Source organism: Pempheris klunzingeri, chromosome 3, assembly GCF_042242105.1.
Source record: "Pempheris klunzingeri isolate RE-2024b chromosome 3, fPemKlu1.hap1, whole genome shotgun sequence".
In the NCBI taxonomy this organism is placed as follows: domain Eukaryota; kingdom Metazoa; phylum Chordata; class Actinopteri; order Acropomatiformes; family Pempheridae; genus Pempheris; species Pempheris klunzingeri.
In genome coordinates, this window is record NC_092014.1 from 16,588,753 (window position 1) to 16,615,372 (window position 26,620).

The 26,620-nt window shown below is 41.7% G+C and overlaps 2 protein-coding genes across 3 annotated transcripts in view; both read left to right on the plus strand.

Moving 5' to 3' along the window:
* Positions 1 to 10,727, plus strand: part of rhbdl3 (rhomboid, veinlet-like 3 (Drosophila)) — a 53,570-nt gene extending 42,843 nt beyond the window's left edge. The window contains exons 6-9 of the mRNA XM_070827508.1: positions 993 to 1,105; positions 6,462 to 6,562; positions 7,240 to 7,300; positions 8,581 to 10,727. Of these exons, the coding sequence (XP_070683609.1) occupies positions 993 to 1,105; positions 6,462 to 6,562; positions 7,240 to 7,300; positions 8,581 to 8,852 (547 nt within the window). The 3' untranslated portion in view covers positions 8,853 to 10,727. The remainder of the gene's footprint in view (positions 1 to 992; positions 1,106 to 6,461; positions 6,563 to 7,239; positions 7,301 to 8,580) is intronic.
* Positions 10,728 to 18,379: 7,652 nt separating this feature from the next.
* On the plus strand, positions 18,380 to 25,140 carry znf207b (zinc finger protein 207, b). 2 transcript variants are annotated; one of them, XM_070827694.1, is made up of 10 exons: positions 18,380 to 18,535; positions 19,151 to 19,277; positions 19,450 to 19,588; positions 19,940 to 20,128; positions 20,768 to 20,843; positions 21,003 to 21,064; positions 21,339 to 21,508; positions 22,762 to 23,010; positions 23,413 to 23,569; positions 24,350 to 25,140. In XM_070827694.1, exons 1-10 carry the CDS (start codon positions 18,495 to 18,497, stop codon positions 24,499 to 24,501), a joined length of 1,362 nt encoding a protein of 453 aa, XP_070683795.1. In that variant the 5' UTR covers positions 18,380 to 18,494; the 3' UTR covers positions 24,502 to 25,140. The 2 variants fall into 2 exon arrangements, with proteins under 2 accessions (XP_070683795.1, XP_070683796.1); XM_070827695.1 differs by having other exon boundaries at positions 21,369 to 21,508.
* Positions 25,141 to 26,620: the final 1,480 nt, after the last annotated feature.

The following is a 26,620-nucleotide window of genomic DNA, read 5'->3' on the forward strand; positions in this document are numbered from 1 at the left end:
TCCCAATTCTCAAAACCAAAACAGAGTTCAAATATTGGCTCAGAAAACTCTCATCGTGACCACTGTCATCATCATGTCTGTCTCTGCCTTTCCTTTTCCTTGTTAAAAGTTTAAAAGAATACATGTTTTTTGAGCCTGATGGGGTTTATATGCTCAAATTACAAAACAAAAACAATTTTAATAAGTCATTTCTTTTGTTTAATCAAGCAAAGAAGGCAGGTATTCTTGGTTCGAGCGTTGCAAATGTGAAGACTTGTCGCTTTTGTGCAGTTTGGATCCAAAAGATGTACTTAACATCTTTGGGATCGCTGTTTGGACAAGACAAGATAATTGAAAATGATGATTTTGAAAATTTTTGACATTCAATAGAAAAAAATAATCGACAGATGAATCAGTAATGAAAATAATTATTAATTACAGATTTGCCCAAGTTTTAAGACATCCAACTCTGAGAATTCTGCCAGCACCTCAACACAAAGATGGTTACAGCTTAAAAAAGATTCAAAAGTAACATGTCGTTCCTGAAACAGGGTCTAGGTTACGCTGAATAATCCATGAAACATGCAGGAACTATTTCTCCATGAAAAGTAGTTCTAATGAAAAAGGGTCACTACATGTTCTGGGGTTCATTCAGCATAACAGACACGATGCTGCTCAAAAGACATGTTGTTGACTAATTTCTTTTGTTAAATATCATTTTTCATTCATTTGAGCACAGTGCAGAATAATGTCCAGGTACTTCTAATTCAACTGAGGTGCATAAATTCATGGTGTCCACAAACTTGAATTTTATTTCACTGTATTTCAGACTGATGGTTAATAGGAGAATTATTAGAATCAACAACTGACACCAAATTACTGCAACTACAACTATTACTGTGTCTATGATTCTCTTTTTATTTTATTACTACATTATAGTTATATTTCTTGATTAAATGTGGATTTAGTTTTAACACTCACTCCCAGTGTGTGTGTGTGTGTGTGTTTGACAGGATTGAGCACCTGAGCCTGAACATGGCCATGCAGCTGCTGGTGGGAGTCCCTCTAGAAATGGTCCACGGAGCCCTGCGGATCGGACTGGTCTACGTGTGTGGTGTGCTGGCAGGTGGGTCGTATGGCCTCTCACACACACACACACACACACACACAACAGTTACAATCCCAGACCTTCCGCACTCACTGCATACATATTCCCTCCCTCCTATCAACACACACTGTGTGGTTTTGCCCTTCAACTCCATCGTTGGTCCATCTGCTTGTTGTGTGTTTTTCATGCATTCAACGCCGTATCAGGTTACAGCCAGTGTGTTGGTGGATTTTGGTCAACGAGAATTTTTTTTTTTGTGTATGTGTGTGTGGGGTGTTGCAGGACAGATGGCCTTGTGTCTCTGTCCTCCTACCAGACGTGGTGGGATGTAGGGGGTAGTCAGTGCCCCTTCAAAGCCCCCACATCCCCCTGTGGTCATTTACAATAGAGCAGAGCAGAGAGTGTCATCTCAAACCAAGCTCAATCAGAGAAACACACACACGGTAATAATGAAATAGGAAGAGGGGAGTTTGTGAGGTGGGCATGAGGAGAAAGGAGAGACGGAGGAAGGGGGAGATGAATTCATAAGTGTTAATAAGCCAGAGAGGGTTTGGAGAGGGGGACCACTGTATGAGAAACATTGAAAGGGGAGATGAGAGGAGGTGTGTGAGGTTTAAGAGGAACTGAGCGAGCAGCTACAAATGAGAAAGAAAAAGCAGACACACAGCTTTTTAACAAAATGTCACCGCTCCTTTCCTGCCTCCCTGTCAAACTCAGGCACTGGTGCAGTTTCAGTGTTCAGCTCTGTTCAGCTGAGGCAGTAAGTCTGCCTTTCTGTGTGTGTGTGTGTGTGTGTGAGATCATGAGCTCTGTTTTTCTCTTCTGAACCAGTTTACACTAACAAAGTCATCCACTCTCAGTGTTGGTTTCCCTCCCTGAACCTAAAATTGCAGGCCTTTTTTGGTGCCCAGCAGTGATACTTCTAGCTACGAGATAACTGGAGTGGAATTATTGGGCTACTTTTGAAATGAGGGTTAGTGATTTTTGAGGATGGAAACACGATGCCTTGTGGCAGTGAGTACGTGGTGTGTGTGTGTGTGTGTGTGTGTGTGTGTGTGTGTGTGTGAGTGTTACTGATAATGGGAAAAAGCTAGAGAGGCTAGTGGGATATGAAATGCAGTCACTGTGATCTTGTTCAACATTCATAAAAATGATGTATCTCTTTCTCCCTCCATCTATGAGTCTCTTTTTGTGTGTGTGTTTTTGCAAGTGTGTGTGTGTGTGTGTGTGTGTGTGTGTGTGTGTGTGTGCACGCATGTACTGGCCACCCTGGTATTCCCAGGGTGACCAGTACCCTGGGGATACCAGCTGTGGTGGCCTATAGTATTAACCTCGCAGTGATATGGGGACAAAAAGCGCCATAAATCACACACACTTATGCACACAGACCAAAATACACACACACAGACACACGTCTGCTGTTTTAATTAGATATCGACCACCAGCGGAAGAGGAGAGGCACGCTCTGGTTGTGTTGTTGTGTCTGACTGGGCTTTTTTAGCTATTCTGGCAGCAGAAGGACTTTTGCCAAAGTCACGATTCTCTGAATATTCTACATTTAGCAACAAGTGGGTGGATGTGATAAGCTGATAGTTGCTTGTTTCATAGGCCTTTATGGACAGTTCTATGTATGTTGGAAAATAATGATTTAATATCTGGTGAAGTTTACTGTATTATTGTTATTTTTGATTATGTTTCTTGCTCAGCTGTAAAATGTGCTGCTGTGCTCCATATCTTTGTCACAATTTGTTTATTATAAAATTTAAAGGGATCATGGCCAAAATAATTTGGTTAGGTTAAAAGTTCTTTGTGATTTAATGCCATTTCAACAGTTTGGTTTGATCTTTTTTTCAACAAGTGGTAGTTATAATTATGACACAAGCAACAACTTTAAATTTTCCACACAACAACGCTGCCACAGTGTATAAAGAAACTGCAGTAGTGAAAGGAGAGTGAAAGGAGAGTGAAAGGAGAGGGGCTCAGCTGCCACACACAGGGGTCAAAACAGAGTTCAGAGGTCCAGTAATGACTCAGAGAGAGGTCGATGGCCCTCCAGCACCTAACACACACTCTGACACTTCAATGGAAACAATGCACTTGCACGTAAACACACAAGTACTCAGTTATGAATAGCAGACACACTAAAACAGGGGTGTGCCTGCACAAAGAGAATAAGACAGGTGCAGCAACAGACAAGAACAAGTACAACAACAGAAGATCAGGCAGAAAAACAGACATGCAGGCAATAAAGTAAATAATATGCAGAGAGCAAAGTCACACAAAGTCACACAACCCAAGGGTGGCTTCTCACAGAGCACACACTCTTGGTAACACACACATAAAACACTTCTTTGATGACTTTGCAATTTCAGTCAACTCAACATGGAGCCAAACTGTTGACTTTTTTCATTATGAGTGCTGATGTGCGTTGTTATTCCCCCTCATGTTCCCTGTTCTCTCTCTGCAGTTTGGATCAGCTAAGATAAATGAGATGCCACATCTGACTCTAAAAACTACCTGGGGCCTGCTGGGGGACTGTGAGAGACTGTGTCCTTGTCTGTGTGTGTTTGGGTGTCTGTGTGTGTGTGTGTGTGTGTGTGTGTGTGTGTTTGTATGCACACAACCAAACTGAAATAATGTGATTAAACCAAGTTAATTACAGGGATGGAGGTCACCCTGCCCAGACACACTCCCTAAATGCAAGAGCTACAGAGGTGGAGGTGTCCCGAACCAGGTGTTTCAGTGTGTGGAAGTGATGTGGTGGGCTTTAAAGAGTGTAACCTAGGAAGTGGAAATCTCTGCATATTACTGCTCAGTTTTATTGTTGACGGTTACATACAGATAATATATATATATCCAAAATTAATTAAAGCTGCTAGCAGTTTTTTTCCCATGTGCAAGCTTTTCTTTATTGGAGAACTGATTCAGAAGCAAACAAAGAAAAAGAATCTTCCCCTTACTGTTTGTGTGCCTGTTAGAGAAAGGAGAACAGTGTATATGCTCAATTGTGCATGTGTGGGTGTGTGTTTGTGTGTGTAATCACCTTGCTGTTCAGATAACTCTACAGTGTTTAATGGCCTGGTGTGTCAGATGGTTTTATTACACCGCCTCGCTGTGCTGCCATTATGGTTCACACACCTGAGAAGGCCACTTGTTAGTCAAAGAAGAAACTCCAATTCGGTACTAAATGTCATTGCCAGCTTTTGAAAAGTCCTTTCAATTTACACAGTCACATATTCCTGTGAAAAAACAGGAACGGAAGCCAGCACACTGATCACTCACTTAGGGTTGAACTGCCTGATCAGGAAAAATTGAAATGAAATTAGTATACCTTGAAATTTTGTTGTTATTATTAGGATGCATTTGAAGATGAGTGAGGCAATTGTACGCAGGTATCAAGGGGATTCAGTTTTAGTTGTTTTTGAATCACATTTGGATGGTGTATGTGATTGTGTCTGTATCCATAAGGGCCATTAATGGACACATATGATATTATTATTCATATTTTTAATTCATTATTCACCTGATGGTTTTCACACTCCAATGAATAGCACCATGAGTGAGATGACATAGCTAATCCCATCATCCCTCCCTGTGGTGATTTGATATCTATAAACCCTCCAGTATGTCCGCTGTCATTATATACAGTATGCCTATAGTGTAATATACTCTGTTGTTGTGTGTGTGTGAGACAGAGTCAGAGAGACTAAATGTATCGGGGTGAAATTGAGCTAAATGCAGACTGAGCATCATCCAAACCACCCGACGGCATTAATGTACAAAGTAATGAGGTCAGCTGGATGTAGCTTAAGCTTAGTCAGTTCATTTTTGTAGTTTTTGAGGGCTGAGTTTGGCCAGCTGCAAATCACACAGGCTAAAAACCTAAATGGGGTCAAACTGCTCTATGTTTATTTTGTTTATGTTCATTTTTGCTTATTTACCATAGAATCAATACTGTAGCGAGATTGTCAGCAAATACAGCCTCTCATGCAGGTCTCAGCAAATTAACAGTCATTTAATATTCTCTAATACACCATCAATACGTATATCCTCTCTTGACCCTGAGTTCAGCTTGGACATTTGCCATGGCCCTATGGAATCTGAAAAGTCGGGCCAGACATTGTATCCCATCAGAAAAACAGTTCACTTAAAAATGTGTTGTGCATGTGCTGAACACCTCTACTACCATTTAGAATTTGGATTTTGCCATTCTACCTTGCTTATCATATGGCGGTGATATACTGTATTAGGCCCACTTTTTAAACTTAATAAGTGACACAACACAAGCCATAAAATTACTTAATTTTTTGCAGCTGGCTCACGAACACCAGCAATATCCCTCATTACCATCCACAGCCTCAAGACTCAAAGAAACGAACGTTCATGTGTTAATGTTTTATGCAAATAAAGCATATTTGTATTTGAGAAAGAGAAGGTGTGTGAACAGTGGGTGAACACATTCATCAACAGATCCATGTGGTCTCCTATGCAGTGTGCATATTTAGCATCAATAATGTACAAAGGTCAGTGCCATGGAGAGAAGGGAAGGAAAAGACTGAGAAATGAGGAGTGGATGGAGTGTAAGCACAGTGGAGATAGAGAGAGAGGGAGAGAGAGCGAGAAAGAACATCAGCTAAAGAGTTTAATAGTCCAACTCTGTATCCTTTTTTCTTTTCTCCTGTCTGTGTCGTGCAGACTGCATTGAGAACACATTTCCTCTCTCTCTGAATGTCCCCATATTTAAACTTCTGAATGCCTGAATAGAAATTATAGAAATGCTTGATTGGATCTTTTGTGGGTGCGATGAATTGGTACCAAGGTGCTTAAGAGAGCAATTCCCTGTTTGTGGCACCCCAATTTGTATGAGGGCGTTTGTTTTACATAAAACCACAGTGTGTGCCCGTACTGTATGAGCAAGCCTCTATTCACGAAGCCTTGTTTATCATACACCCACATTAAATAGGAGTAGCAAAGCTGCTTTTATGGCATTGAAAATCGATGTTTCCAGTGCACAAATGGTCACACTTTGTAGAAAAACAGTTTAAATTAGCCAGTTATGATCCTCTAAGGGAAAAAATATTCAAATTTATACTTGAAAGCTCAAAGTCAAGATTGTAGCGTGAGACATATCCCAATGTCCACTTCAATCTTCTTACTTTTAGTCAAGGAATGATTTAAAATTTGGGTTGTATTCTTAAAAACAAAACAAACAAACAATTTATATTTCTGTTTATTTTTCTATCTGAGGTAATAAAAGAGAAATCTTCCCACTTGCTTCTTGTTTCTTGATGTTTTTTCATGAGTGAGTCAAATGCCAAAAAAATGCCCTCATTTGTTTGTTTACCTATAGCAAGGTCCTTTATCATCACTGCAGGGTCTCTGGCGGTTTCTGTCACCGATATGACAGCTCCGGTGGTCGGGTCATCTGGTGGAGTGTACGCTCTGGTCTCAGCCCATTTGGCCAATGTCGTAATGGTAAGTATTTGTATGTGTGTGTGTGTGTGTGTGTGCGTGTAGATGATTATCACGTCACTCAGTCGTCCTGTCACTACAGAGCAATGCCACATCATCAAAGGAGCCTGTTTCGGGGCCCCGCAGGTGCTATTCTATCTACAGATGCCGTTCATACCTCACCATCAGTTTGTCCTTTTCCCAAAGAGGAGAAAATGTGTGAGCGTGTGCGCATGATAATGTGACAGCATGTGAAGAAATCCCATCCCACTCTGCACTGTGGCATCTGTGTCTGCCCTGTTTGGTCTAAACTCCCTGTCCTGTGGGTCATCACAGACACTTTAGGTAAAAGGCACTCAGGTGAGCCTCTATTATGTGTAATAGGGGACTCATTATGTACCCTGCCAGATCCTCTGCAGCGTTCCTCATGTCGAGGTGGAGGAGTTTGTCCTCCTCTCAGATGAAATTGTATTATCTAACACAGCAAGAACAGATTGGGGGTCAGAGCGTCTCTGGGGCTTTTGAAATCTGACGTGTATTGAGAGACAGTGAGCGACATCTCATGTCATTTCTTGTCAGCATGTGTTTCCGTTTGTCTTAGGAGAACTTGACTTTGTAGCACAGTTTGTTCTGTCTTAATGATTAGAACTTGCAAATGTCCTCATGAATTCTCCATCCTCTCTTTCTCTCTCTTTCTGTAGAATTGGTCGGGAATGAAGTGTCAGTTTAAGTTATTCCGGATGGCCATGGCTCTGGTTTGCAGTAAGTCTGAATAAAGATGCCACATTCCCCTTTCACTTCAGCTTAACAGTAGTGTTTGTTGTATCTGCCTGTGATACTATTCCATCACTAGAATTAAATTTCACAGCAAAGGTTCCTTATCAGGGAAATATGATTTTGCTCCAAAGGCAACAGTATTAAGCTTTTTGGCAGTGCAGCTTCAGCATGTCCAAGATTCCTAGCCGTGAAGACCCACTGAGCGTGGCACTTCAAAGTTTGCCCCCAATAATCTTCTATGTGACACAAGTAAATCATTTTGCAAAGCAGTGTGGGATTCCTGGCAACACAGGACGGACTGGCGGCACAAAAAGGCGTGCACAACAAAAAAACTAATGCAGTGGTGGGTCAGAGGGTTAAGTTCTAGCTTGTTGTGGAGTCATGTCTGTGGAGGAGGAGATCATTATTGTTGTTTCTGGGATGCATTTTCTCTACATCCCTGACCTCAAAGATCACAGATACCAAAAAAGGAAGTACTGTTCAGCACAACATCGAGTAAATAGTTGGAAAGAGTGGTGGGTTGCTTACTTACACAATGTTTGACAACGAGCAAGCTGCCTTCCAGCTTGTGACCTTTATCACACTCACAACATTGAGTTAAGCACAGCAGAGGAGCCTACCCCTGTATCAGGGTATTCAAAACAGGACTATAATGTCTAGTCGGAGCCTCCCCACTTCTATTGTATTTTAGATTGTTTGGTTGGCTAGTGGGCCAGTCTTCGAGTGTGTCTCAACCACATGATGTGTTGTGCTCTTGACCTATAGTGTTCAGTAGAAATGTGGCTTTGAGCCACATCTTCAATTCCAGACTTTCAAAGAATACGGAGTTGAAGAACATGAATGACTTTTATCAACACAAACCATGTCCTCCTCTGCCTCTTTTTCAAAAAATCTGTTGAAAGATCAGCTCAGGCTGTCTTGAACAATTGGAGTAAAGGACAGTTTCACTATTCTTCAAGTCTTTTTCAAATTTTCAAATGATAGTCACCTGCCCATGTGAGCACTCAAACTGTTGTTGCTTTCTGTAATAATTCCTTTTGTTTGTTTTGGCCATTATGAGTTTCCTTTGTAGGGAAGTTATGGGGAATGAAATCCACAGTCCTTGTGTTGTGCAGATGTTTATCTGAAGTTAACGGATCTGCAGCAGTTTGAGTTTGACAAAACAAGTCAATATCTTCCCAAGTTACAGTCTTTTTAGTACAAAATTCCCTCTTTCAGGTCACCGTCCCTTGCTAACTGTTAATGTGTATTTTCTCTTCTCACAGTGAGTGTAGAGTTTGGTCGGGCGGTGTGGCTGCGGTTCTACCCTCCGGCCTTTCCTCCGTGCCCCAATCCCAGCTTTGTAGCTCACCTGGGAGGGGTGGTAGTTGGCCTGACGCTGGGTGTGGTTGTCCTGCAGAACTACGAGCAGCGACTCCAGGAGCAGTCTCTGTTTTGGATCTTCTTCTGTGTCTACACCTTGTTTGTGCTCTGCGCTGTCTTCTGGAACATCTTCGCCTACAGCTTGCTCGATGTGCGACTGCCACCGCCACCGTGACTTGCTTATTAGAGGCAGACAAGACACTGTATGCCCTTTATTCCTTCATGGGTAGATGCCTGACCGCCTGGCTGGATGAGTCACCTTAGCCCTCATATTCTGAGCCTCATCGTGGGGTGATCAGAGTCATCTGACAGCAACCCTTCTCCTACATCCAAAGCTCTGATGCAGGGACGCACCTGACACATTAGGACCCTACCACATAACCACATAACCACATACCTTTTTCAACCCACCCTCTACCTTTTCTGATTAACCATTTTAATCACTTACCATGCAAGCTAACCTCCACCTGCTCTTTGTCTACATTTCTGCTGGATGTTTGCCTCAAGAGTATCAGCCTGTGGGACATTTGTTGAACACTGTGTTGACAAATGAGAGTCCTTGGATCTAACAGGATAGGAACAAGCAGGGCCAGTCCTGTCCACATGGCTTAACCTTCTCTGCCTCCTCCTCAATCCAACGGTGCCTTCTCATGGAGACGTCAGCCTGATGAAAGTATCCCTGCACAGTTGCCTCTTGCATCAGGTGACAGAAGTAAACCCTGCAGTATAAACCATTTTCAGACAGTCAAGTTCCTGAAAATCTCGTAATCTGCCTGCCCCTTCGTCATCAGTAAATGAAGAATAAGTTCAAACTAGAATTCAGTCGGTGTTTGGTTACTGTTACCACAACAGCTCATAAGCATGAGAGGTTTAGACAGCAGGATAGCTAAAGCTATAGAGAGAGCATGGAGTATATAGGCTACAGCAAACTTCAATAGTTTTCATGAAAAAATGTTATAACTTTGAAGGAAATTGTGGGTTACTGTTCAGTGTTGCCTTCAGCATTTGGCACTTAATTCCCCAGAGAAGGATTAATTTGTCTTCAGCACTATTTAAACCTCAAACTTGTGTCTTTGACTTTTTTTGTGTGCGTGCAAGGAGTGTGACAATTATACTATTGTGTGTAAAGACAAAAGAAGAAGCAGAAGTGCCATTCAGACTTTAAGCTTTCAGAAATTATGCCAAAACATTGCTACAAGCACCAGGGGGAAGAGCACACCTCCAAACAAGAACTGCTTTTGTGTAAGAAAAATCAATCTAATTTAGTGTGTATGGAGTCGGTCGAATGTAACAGAAAATTCTCTCACTGACATCCTTGGGAAAAACCAGAAATGCCATCAGATTCTTGTGATTTTGTTGCCCCCTCTGGGCATTTGCAGGGATTTTTGATGATGGTTGACAATTATAAAGAAGCGACAGAAGTTTATTTATTCATTGGCGAGGTGGTGAATTAAGCAAAGCAGGATGAGACTAATGAAAACCTTCAACGATGAGGACATTTGGGCCATTCTCAATAAATCCTCTTTTGTCTCATTACCAAACATAGAAGAGCACACATGCCTGACCTCGACTACATCCAGGCTGGGGCCGTTTCAGTCGCATATAAGGAGGCAGTGGAGGGAAAGAAGTAAATCAATGCTCCCTCATTAGTTCCTGTCACAACTGAAATTGTTAATTGATTGAACCAGGATAGAAAACGACCCCAGTCCTAAGCTGTAAGTCTCAAACAGTATGTACTGTACTTTAACCTCATGTTACACTGGTAACTGCTTCGCACAAACATTATTATAATGTAATTATATACAGATTAATATTTTAACATGCATTTGCTGTTGATTTTTTTTTACTCAGTGATATTGGTATGTTGTGTAAATTGTTTGGTCGGTCTGCATTGTGATATGTTAGCTATATCTTGTATGTATCCTATTTAAAAAATTTGTTAAAGATGGCCTGGGATTGTATATAATAAGGGCTATGACACAAAACTGAGTGAGGGGTAAATCGCTGATAATATTTTAACATTGTGCATATTTTGTAGATTTGATATGTACATACTGGAGTACATTAAACAGTTTTATACAGAAACAATATATGATTTGGGATTTTTTCTTTGGATGTATATCAGAGGCTCATTAATGTTTCTGTGTATCTGTGTATTGGTGAATCTTACTGTCCTGTAGGTATACAGGTGATAGTATTTTTCATGTTATTTTGCATGGAAGTTTAGCAAGTTGAAATTAGTTATGAGTGAGAATGATGACAAGTACATGTCTCTGTGTATGTGGATGAAGGTTTTCAAGCATTTAAATTCATTGTCCTGACTGTGACCTTACCACAGCTTGTACATGGTTGCACACACACACATACCAGTTTTATTAAATATTCAGGGACCAGAATTACCTCCTATTGTGCAAAGAAAGGTGTTCAAACCAAGTAGGTCTGCAGCCTTGAAACCAGATTAGCTTCAAAATCGTACCCAAAGCAGACGTCAAAGTGATCAATGAAATGGGCGAGCGTACGAGCATCAGCCATAATTCATTCAGAGAAGGGACCCCTTAAGCTGTCACTAAACTTCTACTCTGTCTAGCCGGTACAAGCATATGGAGAGTAGCAGTTTTGAAGGCATACAATGAAAAATTCATTAGGCGGCCAAGCAAAGCCGCCTCAGTTGTGTTTCCCCTTCATAAATCTTCAATTTCAGAGGTAATCATTCACCTTGGTGAGAAAGAGAAGACAAGTGAAGCTGCAGGGAAGGAAACTCTGTCTGAATACATTTGTAGTGTCTCTGCATTTATGCTGCCCGCTGAGAGCTGCACTTGTTAGAATTTGGCCCTGCTTTAAAATGCATATCACATAATTTTAGGTCCATGCAAGGAGTGTGACTTGAGATGAAGTTTGATGAATAACGTTTCTGACTAGATGATGGTGTGACAGTGACATTTCGGGTGTAGTACTTATCCATTTTGTCATGCTTTCCTGTCAGTTTGCATGCGTGTTAGTTATGCAGTCTTATGCATTTGTGTCTATGTATGTGCACGTGTAGGATTAGTGCAGTCAGTAAGAATGCAGTTCTTACTACTCTTCTATTTTTGACATCAAAGTCATGTTGGTCAGTGTACATCAAAGTGGGCCTTGGCTAATTCAGTGGTCTCCAATATTTAGGCAATTATGACATTATGTAGCCAAAAGTAGGTGAGCACCAATACATTACTCCTTCATGTGATTTTGAATGTCTCATTCTCAAACTATGGCTAATTATACAGACTTTACTTTCCCTGGCTGCTTACTGCGGCACTGGGATGATTCCATTAATTGGAAGAGAGGGGGCTCAACCCAAACCATGGAAAACAGCCCCATACCAGAAGGACAGAAAACATTGTGAGCAGGGGTTTCTACATACTTTTTGCCACATATAACGTTATATAAAGTCCACAGTCTTTAAATCACAGATTGGATGCCAAATATACATTCATGTTATCAAGGCAGGGGCCCAGTTTCTATTTATGTAACTTTGTCTCCATCAAGTGGACAATGACAACATAACAAGTTGCAATAGTATGCATGTGAGAAGATGACCTTCCAAGGCCAGATAGCACACCAACTGCTGTGGGACTCACTGTGTCCAGGAAGATCTATGGTAGAGCAGCTTGTGTTTGTATATAATAATAAAATAAAAATGAATCCACCTACACCTACCTACCCACCTACCTACACCCACAGCAGCTGACAGCAGCCCTCATGCGCCCTCAAATTAAATAAATGCAATTACATAACATGAAATAGATAGATGAAATCCAACACTACAATATCAATATTGTAGGATGGGACAGTAGAATGGATTTTCTGCAAGACAGTCAATACAAAAATCATCATTGCTTTAAAGCACTTTTAAAGACTTTAAAGACTTTTATATATAAATGCATGTATATTGTATTCAAGCCCTCGCCAAAGGACACACAATGCTGAGTAAGCCTATCACAGAATCACAGTATCGCAGAAAAAGATAAGGAGAAATGTCTCTGATTCTCTACATAAAAAGGAAACTCATTATAGATAAATAAATCAGAATTCATATAATTGGCATATGTCTTCAGGAGGCATGGCCAGTGTTTGTGTTATTACTTTCTCGTTGCCAGACGAGGGAGACAAACCCTTAAATCATTATGTCAGTACAGGTTTGGGTAACAATCGACCTTCTTTTATTTAATAATCTCTTCATTGACTCGTCTGTGTCCATCTGCGATAGAATATGAATTCTGACCTGTGGTGGGATGATGGGACCTGGCATAAGATCACACATTTTGTCTACTGTCACATTATTTTGTCTGTGGTGTGAATGAGTCAGAATCTTTGATCTTGTGCTATCAAGTTCTTCATACTTCACATAATAGAAATGTATATTAGTAAACAAATTGTCGATTAAATTCTACTAAAACCAGGACCTTATTATAGCCTGTAGCTATGGTGTCATATCCACAGTACGTTTTATGTCAGTGTGGCCAAGTAAAACCTTTTAGCCCTTTGCCTACATATGCAAATACAATGTTAAATGCACAAAGGGTTCCCCACTCTTAATATATGTCCATACCTTCATATTATTTGATTGTTGTGACTATACTCAAAGTGATGCCCCAGTGAAGGAACTCTTAAAGATCCCTAAGACACTGGCAAAGTATTTAACTGTAGACTAGAACTTGAAGAGTGAATAAATAGCTGTTCTCTAAAAGTGGAAGAGGCATTGCTGTCAATCTGTGGTGGTGCTGATAGTGACTGCTGATACAGTTGGACCGGCAGGCCTCTGCCTGTCAGGATAGGAAACAGGACTTCAGTCAGCATCATCACAAACATCGGCACACCTCAGGGGTGTGTCCTCAGCCCCATCCTCTACACCCTGTTCACCCACGACTGTGTAGCCTCCCACAAGGACAACACCATCCTGAAGTTTGCGGACGACACCACTGTGATAGGACGCATCACTGGTGGGGACGAAGCAGCCTACAGGAGGGAGGTGGACACTCTGGTGACATGGTGTGAGGACAACAACCTCACCCTCAACACAGACAAAACTAAGGAGATGATAGTGGACACGAGGAAGGAGAGGAGCCCTCATCAGCCACTGCCCGTCCGAGGTCAGGAAGTGGAGAGGGTGAGCACCTTCAAATATCTGGGGGTCCACATCAACGAGGACCTCACCTGGACACTGAACACCACACAGCTGGTGAAGAAGGCCCAGCAGCGGCTGGACTTCCTGAGGAGGCTGAGGAGGTTTGGCATGTCGTCAAAAATCCTCACCAACTTCTACAGCTGCGTTGTTGAGTCTATCTTGACCGGCTGCATCACTGTGTGGTACGGCAGCACCACCATCATGGACCGCAAACGCCTGCAGAGAGTGGTGAGGACCGCGTCCAAGATCACCAGGACTCCCCTGCCCTCTCTGCAGAGCATCTACAGACGCAGAGTCCACCGGAGGGCTGCCTCCATCATCAAGGACCCCACCCACCCCCAACACAAACTGTTCACTCTCCTCCCCTCAGGCCGGAGGTACAGGAGTCTGAAGCGCAGGACATCCAGACTCAGAAACTCCTTCTTTCCCTCCGCCATCAGGCTCCTTAACAGCCGATAGATTAGATTAGATTAGATTAGATTCAACTTTATTGTCATTACACCTGTACAGTACAAGGCAATGAAATGCAGTTTGGCATCTAACCAGAAGTGCAATTAGTAGCAAGTGCAAAGATATATGGAAAGTATGTACAGAATATACAGAGTGAGGATGTTTACAGATGCTATATACAGATTAGTGCTATGAACATGTGTGCTAGTAAACATAGTATATGGTTATATGGATGAATGAATGAATATAGACATGATATACAGGTTGTATAAATATAATAGACTAGATTAAGGGTGGAATGTACATATGATACAGGTGTGTACAGGTTGAGGTGATTTAAATACTATATATATGCTCATATTTACAGATGGGACAGTATGTGGTGATGTGTAGGGGCAGTTGGGAGACAGCTCTGGAGAAAAAGCTGTTCCTCAGTCTGCTGGTCCTGGTTCGGAGGCTCCTGAAGCGCCTGCCGGAGGGTAAGAGGACAAACAGTTTATGGGCAGGATGGGAGGAGTCCTTGAGGATGCTGCAAGCTTGACGCAGACAGCGTTTCCTCTGGACGTCCTCAATGGCTGGAAGAGGAGTCCTTGTGATACGTTGGGCAGTTTTCACCACCCGCTGTAGCATCTTACGGTCTGCGGCAGAGCAGTTCCCATACCAGACAGTGACACAGCTGGTAAGGATGCTCTCAATCGCACAGCGGTAGAAGTTCACCAGTATGCTTGAGGACAGGTGGTGTCTCTTCAGTGTCCTCAGGAAGAAGAGGCGTTGGTGAGCCTTCTTAACCAGGTTGGAGGTGTTAGTGGACCAGGAGAGGTTCTCAGAGATGTGGGTCCCCAGGAACTTGAAGCTGGAGACACGTTCCACAGCCATCCCGTTGATGTGAATGGGGTTGTGCGTGTTTCCACTCTCCTTCCTGAAGTCAATGATGAGCTCCTTAGTCTTGCTGGTGTTAAGGAGCAGCTTATTGTCAGCACACCAAGCGGCCAGATGCTGTACCTCCTCCCTGTAGGCTGTCTCATCGTTGTTGCTGGTGAGGCCGATCACCGTTGTGTCGTCCACAAACTTGATGATGGAGTTGGATCCATGTGCAGGTCTGCAGTCGTGGGTGAAGAGGGAGAAGAAGAATGGGCTCAGCACACAGCCCTGTGGTACGCCTGTGTTGAGTGTGATGGTGGTTGAGCAGGTGTGTCCTGACCTAACATGCTGGGGTCTGTCTGTCAGAAAGTCCCTTATCCAGTAACAGAGGCGGGTGTTGATGCCCAGGTCTCCAAGTTTAGTGATTACCTTGGAGGAGGTGATGGTGTTAAATGCTGAGCTAAAGTCAATGAACAGCATCCGTGTGTAAGTGTTGTTATTGTCCAGATGTGTGAGCACAGAGTGCAGCGCAGTGGAGATTGCATCCTCTGTACTCCTGTTGCTGCAGTAGGCAAACTGGTACGGGTCCAGTGTGGGTGGGAGACAGTTCTTCAGATGTGCCAAGACCAGTCGCTCAAAGCACTTCATAATGATGGGTGTGAGTGCTACGGGGCGGTAGTCGTTCAGGCACGCCGGGCTGGAGTGTTTCGGCAGAGGGAGTCAACAACACCCAACTACCTCTAATCTGCACATTCACTTTGCTTTATGTTAATAAAATTGCACATTTTGTAAATATATTTATGTAGCAATAGTAGTTTATATTTTATATTTATCGTCTCCTTTTTTTACTCTTTTAAACTCTTTGGCATTCAGTGTGGATGGCAAAGTAAGATTTTCATTGTGCAGGGAAACCCGTTTCTGCACTGTACACATGATAATAAACGCTTTGAATTTGTGACTGGCAACTTTTTTTGTTTCTTCTTCAGAACAAACACGTTTATCTGACACGTGGCTTTACTGCTTGGCTTAACAAGTGACTATTTGTGATTATAGGATATATCAGCTTTATTACAGTTGTGGATTTTAAAATTAAAGAGTCTAGCTCCTCACCAACGTGTGATATCACTGCTGCAGAGAAAGCTGCATAATTCCAAACAGGGAAGAAGGATTGTTAGATTAAATATTCAACCCCAGAAGGTCCAATGATGTTGTTCTGCACTTTAATCAGCCATGTGCTTGTGTCCCTTTGGAAAATTTAGAATGAACAATGGCCAGATAAAGACCGATAAATATGTCTCAGAGTAGATTCATTTCATGATAATGATTATTATCTATTTGGGATGTTTGCTCTAGTTAGGCAAGCACAAGACAGCAGGGTACAGCACAGCACAATCAGGACATGACAGCACAGTCTGAAAGTTCATTTTAATTAATTAACACATTCCTCACATTATAACTCCAAGCTAAACTGTAGGGGACCTTGGAGCAGCAGGAGGCCGCTGACGTGGGTACCGGAGTGAAGATTTTCTGTGCATCAGTCCAGCCACTGCTCCCTCCACAGAGAAAGAGGTAATCAATGTCACCAAGTGCGGTTTGGCAAATGACCTTCCTCAGTCTGCAGGATTAGCTGGGCTTAGTCAACTAAGTAAGTAAGCCCTTACTAAGACTACAAACAGACATAAAGTGCTATAAGCGATAGTTAACATGTTGATATTTTCATAGATACATACTACTTTTATAGTCTCATCTTGCCCCAAGTAGTAATTACAGAAGTAAATTCTTATACAGTAAATCTGTGACAATACAGATTAAAGTTGGTTTATTCAAAAATTATTCAGTCTGCAGGAGAAATGTGGTGGAACATCATGATGTCAGTCAACCCACAGATTAAACTATAGCGTGTAGCATGTAAATTATTACCTGTTTTTTGATTTCATAGGGCAGGAATCTTCCTATGTCTTTGGCATTTCTGGAGCATCTGAAAGAGGATGTCGACCAGCGAATAATCTCCGGACAACGCAGCACCACAGCAGTCCATTAAACTACTCTCAGTAGCTACCTGAAGACCACAATCTTTTATCTAAAGAACGGGTAAGTCACCAGGGGATGAAAGCCTCCTGGACTGGTCCAGACCGTGTCTTCCTACATAGCCCACTGTTGTTGACTATTTTTACAACTAGACTGGTTTGGTGTTGAGTTCAATAAAAGACAAAATCAGACATCTAAAATGATTGTCTACTCTCAGTGATGTTAGGTTACCGTAACATATCAGATAGCCAATTAATTTGCAATTAATTTGTCATGACATTTGTAGTAATATTTGGCTGAAATGCTTCCAAAACAGTGATGTACAGTATGTGTCCAGATTTGAACACCTTAACATATCTAATAGTTTTAAGGAATCACCATAACCATCAAAGATAAGAGATTTAAGATCCTATCGTAGGATGTAGAGGTGCAATTCACCACAATCAATGAACCTATTGAGAAAGTTAACTGGTACTCTGCCGATCCAGTAGAGGTTACTGGCTTGTAACTCAAGCGACAATAGTATGTCCACCTACTTATTATCTGTAGATAAAACAGTTTTCATTAAGAGCAGAGACCAGATAAAAAAATCTGTGATGAATTAATTAAAATCTGTCAACCAGGAACAGAGTACATGAAATAAAAACTGAACGTTATAACTTTCATGATAGTAGGATGTAGTGCAGGGCTCTTGTATTGAGACTACACTGGTTTTAGTTAGGTGTACATAATAAACTGGCTACTGAGTGTAGCCCAGATCTCCTTAAATATTCAGCCCACTGATTTATCATCACAGTGTTCAGTAACTTGTGCATATGTTCTCTGGCTGGTATAGATATATGTTACCGTACATCACTGGAATACATGGTATACCATGAACTAACAATACCGTACCATACAGATGACCATAGGATACAATAGCTTCCATGAAATATTAGTTTTTCATTGTATTGTGTAGTAGTTTCAGCAGTGAGCTCCATTGCTATGTGTATATATACATCCATCCATCCATTATCTATAGCACTTATCCATCAGGGGAGCTGGAGCCACTTTAGGCTAGTGTATACATGTTATATTATATTCATACAATAATGATGGTCAGTCATGGTCATGCTGTCTCCATAAGTAGGGGCGTGTCTACGACTTCTCGTCTATTTTCTGTCTACGCGAGACTTGTGTATCCACCAACTTCAACTTCCTCGAGCTAAGCGCCATTTTCGGCGTCGTCACGGGACTACAGCATGCTGTTGTTAAACAGATAATAAGACTCGTACTTAGCGTTGTGAGACCGTTTTCCGTCAGTATTCCTTGAAAATGGGACGAAAAAAGAAGAAGCAGATGAAGCCATGGTGCTGGTATCCTTTTGACTGGATGAGGAAATGTCAACACAGCGATGCTAACGGCTACACGTTAGCATTAGCTCGACAAAAGGAAGGCCTGAGCTAGCCGCTCCGTGGCTTTATCGGCTTGAAGCTAACATTAGCTTAACTGCGTGGTTAGTGGCGGCCAATAAGTCGGTTTGAGGAAAGGTTTTCTCCAGGTTGTAGCTACACTCTGTAAAACGTTTGTCTAACCCTCTGGCACGTTTACGTAGTAGCGGGTTGAGCTCACTGTACAACTTGGATAAGAGGGAGCTAATGCTACTCCCGTTTCGGTGCTGGCTTGTTAGCTAACCTGTTAGCCAAGTACTTGCGATTCGAGGTAATATTTATGAATCAAGCCTCACGGCTAATTAGTATGAAATCTTTTTCACAGTTGTTTAACCATATAGCTTGTGCTGCCCGATCATTGGTCGCAAACGTGGATCCGGAGTTTATCTCAGAGGCGGGGGATTTTTGAGGCAAAAAAAACGTAACTTTGGAGGTTTGCCTGTGATTCACCTTTGACTTAACTGAGAGGTTGCTTGGTGTATAATCGGCGTATTGCTTATATTCCCTGTTTTGCACACACTCCTTAACTCCCTACTGTAGGTACTGTAATCGAGACTTCGATGATGAAAAGATCCTCATTCAGCATCAGAAGGCAAAGCATTTTAAATGCCATATATGCCACAAGAAGTTGTACACTGGCCCAGGATTGGCTATCCATTGTATGCAGGTGGGTTTCTTTTCTTTCACCACTTGTCCTGGTTTAGTTATTGAGTGTAAGTTGTTCACTGGGTCTTTGGACATTTTTGTCAAAGAAGGGCTGTTGGTTGTCCTCTTAAATATTACTGTGTTTTGCATGACATGACAAGAGTATAAACTGGCTCTCCTTTCATTTGTTTCAGGTGCACAAAGAGACGATTGACAGTGTACCAAATGCAATTCCTGGAAGAACAGACATCGAGCTGGAGATCTATGGTATGGAGGGGATCCCAGAGAAAGACATGCAAGAAAGAAGACGAACGTTGGAACAGAAGTCGCAAGGTTTGTACACTTCCATGTTTTTCCGTCTCCTTATGTGTACTAAAGCCAAGATGACAGATTTACACAATTTCTCTTCATTTCATAATGATATTTTGTATTTGGTGTGATGCAAGGGTGAGAGAGATTCCTAATAATTGGTAGTATTGTCATATGCTAAGAGCCATGAGAGGTAGCAGAGCACTGCAAATTAAGTGCAAAGGAAATCATGGGGTGTCTTGTCTTGGTTAAATTTATGGTTTTTAACTACTTTGTTTCTGAGGGCAGTGTCATTTTTCTATGTAGAAGCTTCGGTTGTTTATATTTTAAGCATCGCCATTACCTTTACTATGAGCGTTGACTTTGTGTTTTCAGAGAGTCAAAAGAAGAAGTCAAACAATCAGGACGATTCTGACGAGGACGACGATGACGATGATGAAGCAGGACCATCAGCACAGCAGGTTGCTGCTATCCAGCCCCAGGCAGGATACGCTGCTCCTATGGCCCAGCTGGGGATGCCTCCGGTGGCTGGTGCACCTGGGATGCACCATGGAGGATATCAAGGCAAGAACCTCTCACTGAACATAAGAAGTTGGGAATCTACACTGATTTAACTTGACAAAACAAAAACACTCAAGCTTGCCTTGAGTTAGATACTTAAAGACTGGCTAAAATAGGCACTCCCAAGGAACTTCTTTTATCTGTTTTGAAAATGTCAGACCGAAGCAGTGGAGCTGAGGATACAGATTGAGGGGAGATTATGGGAACTCTGCAGCAAGGCTGTACTTGTTTTCTCAAGGAGAATGTTTGCAAAATTCAAATATTGAACACAAACATTCATCATTTGTGATGCCTTCAGCCTCATTTCAAATTCTAAAGTCAGAGTTTAGGGCTTGATTCATGAATGTGTAATCTTCTTATAGTCTTGCTTTAAGTCCTTATTTGTGCGATTTAAATATGTTTTTCTTTACTTAAACAATGACATGGTGTGCTGTTGCTGTGAAGTGCATCTCCTGCATCATCAGGTTCAGACATACAATTTAATAAAAACATAGCAAAACTGAGTTCAAGAAACTGTTTAGATTGCAGGGAAAAGTCTGCAAAGGTGTGGGATTATTGCAAATGTGGTTTTATGTCGTGTGTAATTACCTTGAGTGGTGTTGAGTTGTTGGTAACCAGATAATGTTCTTTGACTTGTTACAGGAATGCCTCCCATGATGCCAGGCGTGCCTCCCATGATGCACGGCATGCCTCCTGCCATGCATGGAATGCCACCAGGGTAAAATCTCCCATTGATTGTGGGATTAACTCTATATTAATCTGTACTGATCACATATGCCCAAGCAACAAGGCATTTGCTTTGGATTATAACTTGTAAGTTTACTGTAGTTATAGCAAAACTAAATCATTATCTTATTGGTTTTATTGCCTTTTACAGCATGATGCCAATGGGCGGAATGATGCCTCCCATGATGCCAGGGATGCCTGGAATACCTCCCGGTGAGTTGTGTTTATATTTTATTCTTAAATCTTAACCATCTTTCAGATGGCAAAGCTCTCAGTACTTACATTTTTAAATTGTTAGGCACAGGAGGTATATAGCTGAATATTTAATGCTTTTTGTCTCGTAGATGAATGGTTTCAGATTTCACACTGACATTAAAGACCAGTCCAATAAGTGAGAAACAGTCACCAGCCTTTGAATTTGTTGCTGCTTTTGTGCAATTATTTTGCTCTTTTTTTTTTTTTTTTCCTCTCAATGTAATGGCACCAGAAGGGTTATTGGATCTGTTTGGTTGTTTAGGAATGCCACCTCACATGGCCCCAAGGCCAGGGATGCCCCACATGGCCCCAGCCCCAGCAGTAGGAGCAATACCCAGTCGACCGGTAGCACCAGCAGCCCAGCCTGCTGTCACCAAGCCTCTCTTCCCCAGTGCAGCACAGGTGAGCATCATGCAGTCTGCTCCCCATTACACACACTGCTGCACACAGGTTTTCCAGACACTTTAGATGTTTCTGTCCCCTTATTTAAGCAAGACAATAGTCCACCTTTTCATGTTACAAAACAGTCCATTTGGTTTCTGATAATACCAGTGCTTATTTCACAACACTTCTGATCTCAGATGTTTCGTTTCTTCATTTTGTCACCTGTTCCTCTTTTTCTCTTTCTCATCGCCATTTCATATTTGAAATTGGTCTTACTACTATGCAGTATTTTCTGTTCTCAACTTTGAATTTTGATCATTTGGACATATTATATGCCAATGCTGTGATCTCCTTTCCACCATGCTGCAGATGGGCTCTGGTGTTCTTAGCAGCACATCAGCCGTTTCCTCTCCACCTGCAGACCTTCAGTCTGTCTCCTCCCAGCCTCCCTTTCCTAACACGCCACAAGTACGCTCACAGACAGGACTTTGACTTGGGCTGTGGCAGTTGCATGTTGCATACTTATTAACTCTGCCTGTAAATTCCTAAGTTGTAAACTAGGCTGATTACTAACAGTGTTTTCCTTGTAGGCCTACTTGTGCATTTAAATGAACATGTTGGCCTTTATGTTAGTAAATAACGAGCCCTCACAATAGCTAACAGACTCTTTCTCTGAGCTTTATTACTGTGCATGTGCTTTAATCGATACAGAGTGAGGCATAGCTGTGGATTTACATGGATCTTATTTTGCATCATCCACCCTCCCCTCCCACAACCTCTGAAGCATGAATTCTTTAACTACTCTTTACGAAATGACATTGTATGTTGCAGCACTATGTAACACCCTGATCTTTTTTGTCCACAATCTGAATTGTAAATGTTATACTTCTCAGGATGTACGGTTCATCAAATAATGTGGTTACTATGCTAGATGCAAAGGATTTAACCGATTTCATAAAAACTTGCGCTGGTTTTGAAAGTATAATTTACACATGAAATCTTAATACTATTTCATGATTTTCAGATAGACCAAATAATGAATAAAAACGTAATATAGTGTTTAAAAAAACAAAAAAAACCAAACAGTCCTTAAATTGAACATTTTTACTTTTGAAAGTGATTTGCCAGGTAATGATTATCAAAAAGGTGTAATGTATTGGCTCGTTTGTGTCTTTTTAGAAGTTGTTTTTTTTGCTTTTTGGAAAGGTAAGATAGCAGCTGTTTGGGTTTTAGTTTTACCAGTCACTTACCTGTATTGTGTCTTCACACAGGCCCAGCAGAGCACTTCAGGAGCTGCAGCTTCAAATTCCCACAATACAGCCGCATCCTCCGACCCTCCCAAAGCAACATTCCCTGCCTACACCCAGCCCTCTGTCTCTTCTTCCTCTTCCACTTCTTCTTCTAACCCCTCTAGCAGCACTGTGGCTAAACCCCCAGCCACAGTGGCCACTAAGCCTGCCACCCTCACCACCACGAGTGCAACTAGTAAGTTGATCCATCCTGATGAGGATATCTCACTGGTAAGTAGCTTGAGCTTTCTATTTTGCCTTTTTCACAGTAAGTAATGACTGATACATAAAATGGTACATTAATTATGAATAGCTTGGTGCAATTATTGACCATCAATCTGGTTCTGGATATAAATATCTTGATTACCTTGACATTAGGCACTTTTGAAGTAACCGCTAAGTGTTAAATGGAGAATTTAGATTGTATACTTGCTATTACTTAGTAGTTTCTCTTCTGTGGTTATGTTGAAGGATCATTCTGAACTTGATTATCCTCAGTGTGAAATCAGGGCACGCCAACATTGGTACCCAATTCCTCATCATTTTTTGTGAGTCGTTATCTTTGTTCTGTAAGGGGCATAACCGTTTTTCTTAAGTCTGAATCTTTGCCTTGTGTGTTGTCCCTGCCAACAGGAGGAGATGAAGGCTCAGTTGCCACGTTACCAGCGTCTTGTACCCAGGCCTGGTCAGGCCCATGTGGCTGCTCCTCCAGTGGCGGCTGTGGGCAGCATAATGCCCCAGCAGCAAGGCATGCCACCACAGCAGCCTGGTATGAGGCATCCCATGCACGGTAAGAAAGGGCTTGTTAGGAAAATACCCATCTCTACTCCAGCTTTGTGGAGATTGTGAATAATATGCACAGTCACTATATTATCACTGTTTTTATCACCAGTTCATTTTGGACCCAGGCTGTAGTTTCCGTATTGCTGAAAATTCCCTTTTTTTTCTGAGGAAAATGCAGCAATTCCTCCCCCTTAATCAGTGGCTCCAAAACTTGAAGCCATGACTCTCTTAGATTTATTATTTTGGCACCTTAAACTTTAAACAGCCGTGTAGCTGGTAGTCTGATTTTTGTCCATTTCATCATCTTGATACTCTGATGCTCTTTCTAAATGCTGTGTACCTAGAAAAACTCTCCAGGCCAGAGGCATATTGCATTACATTGACAACTAGCAACAGTGAGCTGTCATGTCATATTAGTTGGGGCATAAGTGCACATTTAATGGGAAGTATAGTAATTTTGATATCTATTGTTAATTTCTTCAACTTGAATATGTTTGAGAACATGAAGTAAAACAACAATGTAAGCAATGCCCCCCCCCTTTTTAATCTGATGAAACATTAGCAAAAATGCACAATAAAGCTTATAGCATACTTGGCCTCTCCTTAGGCCACCCTGGGGTGCCGCAGCACCCAATTTAGGAAGAACTCCTCTAGACTTAGGTGATATGTGAAAAGGGCACGTTCAAGCTAACGCTACATGATTCAAACACAAAATTGTAATCCATTAATAAGCTGCAGTTACAGTGTTAAACGGTCACCCTCTGCTCTCCCTGTGTTTGCTCTGCAGGTCAGTATGGTGCTCCTCCTCAGGGCATGCCAAGCTACATGCCTGGAGGGATGCCTCCATATGGGCAGGGACCTCCTATGGTCCCCCCTTACCAGGGAGGCCCTCCCATGGGCATGAGGCCGCCCGTCATGTCTCCGGCGGGACGCTACTGAAGCAGCAAAGCAGCCACCACATTAGGTTTGAGGTTAACGCCTTTCTCTCATCCTTGTGCTTTTTCAAACCTAGCTGCAAGCAAAGAGCAGTAAGACCAGTGGTGGTGAAGACAAACGTTACTTGTTAAGAACACGTGGACATTTAATGTAACATCTTTATTGGAAAACAGCCAAACACCACATAATTTCCTGAAAGCTATTATGTTGTCGTTTGATTACATGTGAGGATATTTCTTTTCCCATAGGTTTCACTCAGGTTTATAGAAGTGAAGTGTGTTAAAATATTCATATTTCTTTTGAAGCTGCTGGAGTTACATGAACGTACCAACCCCTTACAAAGGCAAGTTTCTCTTGGAAACATTCGATTAATTTTACTTTATCTTTTTTTTGGTAGATTGATTGAGGCCCTCACAGCATGCTTAGGTGCTGTTGGACTTGCGTCCCCAACCTTGGTTGGTGAGGGTCTCAGTGATGAAGATGATTCCAACTAAGTAGTGTTACAAATTCATGACTCATCAGTCTGTAGCTTTATTCTTATTTCAGGTTTGTTTTTAATATTTCCTGGTCAGGAGGGTACCTGTATGCATCCTTTGTAATGTTTTATGAATCTGTTGTAATAAAATTCATCTTGAAATCCAATGCTGGTTTGTCCTGAAGTACGTGGAGGTGAGTCAATGAAGGTTTGTACTGGTGTTGTATTATGTTAAGGCTCTGTTCAACCACAGGATTTTATCAGGTATTTTAAAACCAAGTTTGCCATCATCTATTTTTTTTGTAGCTCACAGTACATTGACTTAATAAAAGACTGGATATTAATGTAAATGAAAAGATAAAATGCAGAAACAAGATTTTGAAGAATAAAGATTTTGTGTGCTCAAATCTTGTGTACCAGCAGCCCAAAACTTAAGATGTTGGCCAACTTCTGGTTCCAAATACTGCATGTTACCTCATGATAATGATGACTGTAAATGGACATTAAATTAGAATACATGTAGGTATAGTACGCTGTCACCATAGTAAAAAGAAAAAACTAAATTTCATTCCAGATTCATTAACTTTTTTTGTACATACATGCAGTACTCAGACATGCATGAATGCTATAATGTTGGTCTTTGTCATATCTCATGTCATGTCCCCATGATGCACTATGGGGAGCAAGCAAAACCACAAACCCAGCAATACAGAAGCTGTGTTAAGTTCCAATTTTGGGAAGCTCAGTCTACAGTTTTTATATGATTTTAAAAGTTGATTATGGCTTTATTTGCATTTGTTGAAGGAAGAGGTTGGTGTTCTGCCTCTTTAAGACATGGTGTTTGCCACTGACGTACCATCGCTTCAGTGGTTATCAAGATAACTCGTCTATCTCTGCAAAACTCAAATGGTGGTTGACCGATGCTGATGGGAACTGCTAAATGAGAAATAACTGTTTGCCTGTAATTGTCTTACAGTAGCAGGTCCCTGAATCGCTGCTACATACCTTCCTGCAAAAAGTATTTGGTGTAGAAAGAAAGCAAAAAAAACAAATGTGCACTAACTCCATTAGAAAGAAGGAACAGCAGTCACAAGGAGACCCCCACCAGTCATGATGCATACCTAACAATGTATTGCTAAACAGTACTTCAAACTGCAGCTTAAGAATGACCGTTACTGTACAGCTGCGATGGTAGAGGGGGACAAACTTGGGTCGACTGGTATTCAGTGCAGTGCTGGTTTGTATTGCTGGGTGGTTTTGTGCTTTGTCCGTCCTTCCTATTCTAAATGTTTGACATAATCATCAGCCAGTGTCACCTGAATTGACCCTGTGTTGAAGATTGCATTGCTGAAGGCAATCTGAGAGAATAAACCTGATCGTTCACGCAAAGGCCGCAGGTGCACAAAGTTCAGTCTGTAGTGCACATGTATGAAAAATCAAGGCGGTTTAAAAAGTACTTGAGGTATGTTAGTGTGGCACAAGTTTTTCCTCTGCCCATATCACTTACTGCTTTGTATTTGTTTTTGTTGTCTGTAGCCCATCCATATCAGCCTTAAAACCCTCTCAGCTGGCATGACAGGTCAGTTAAACCCAGTAAGTACCTGATATTTATTGTAGTATTGTGGGTCTGTCCTGTACAACTGGATG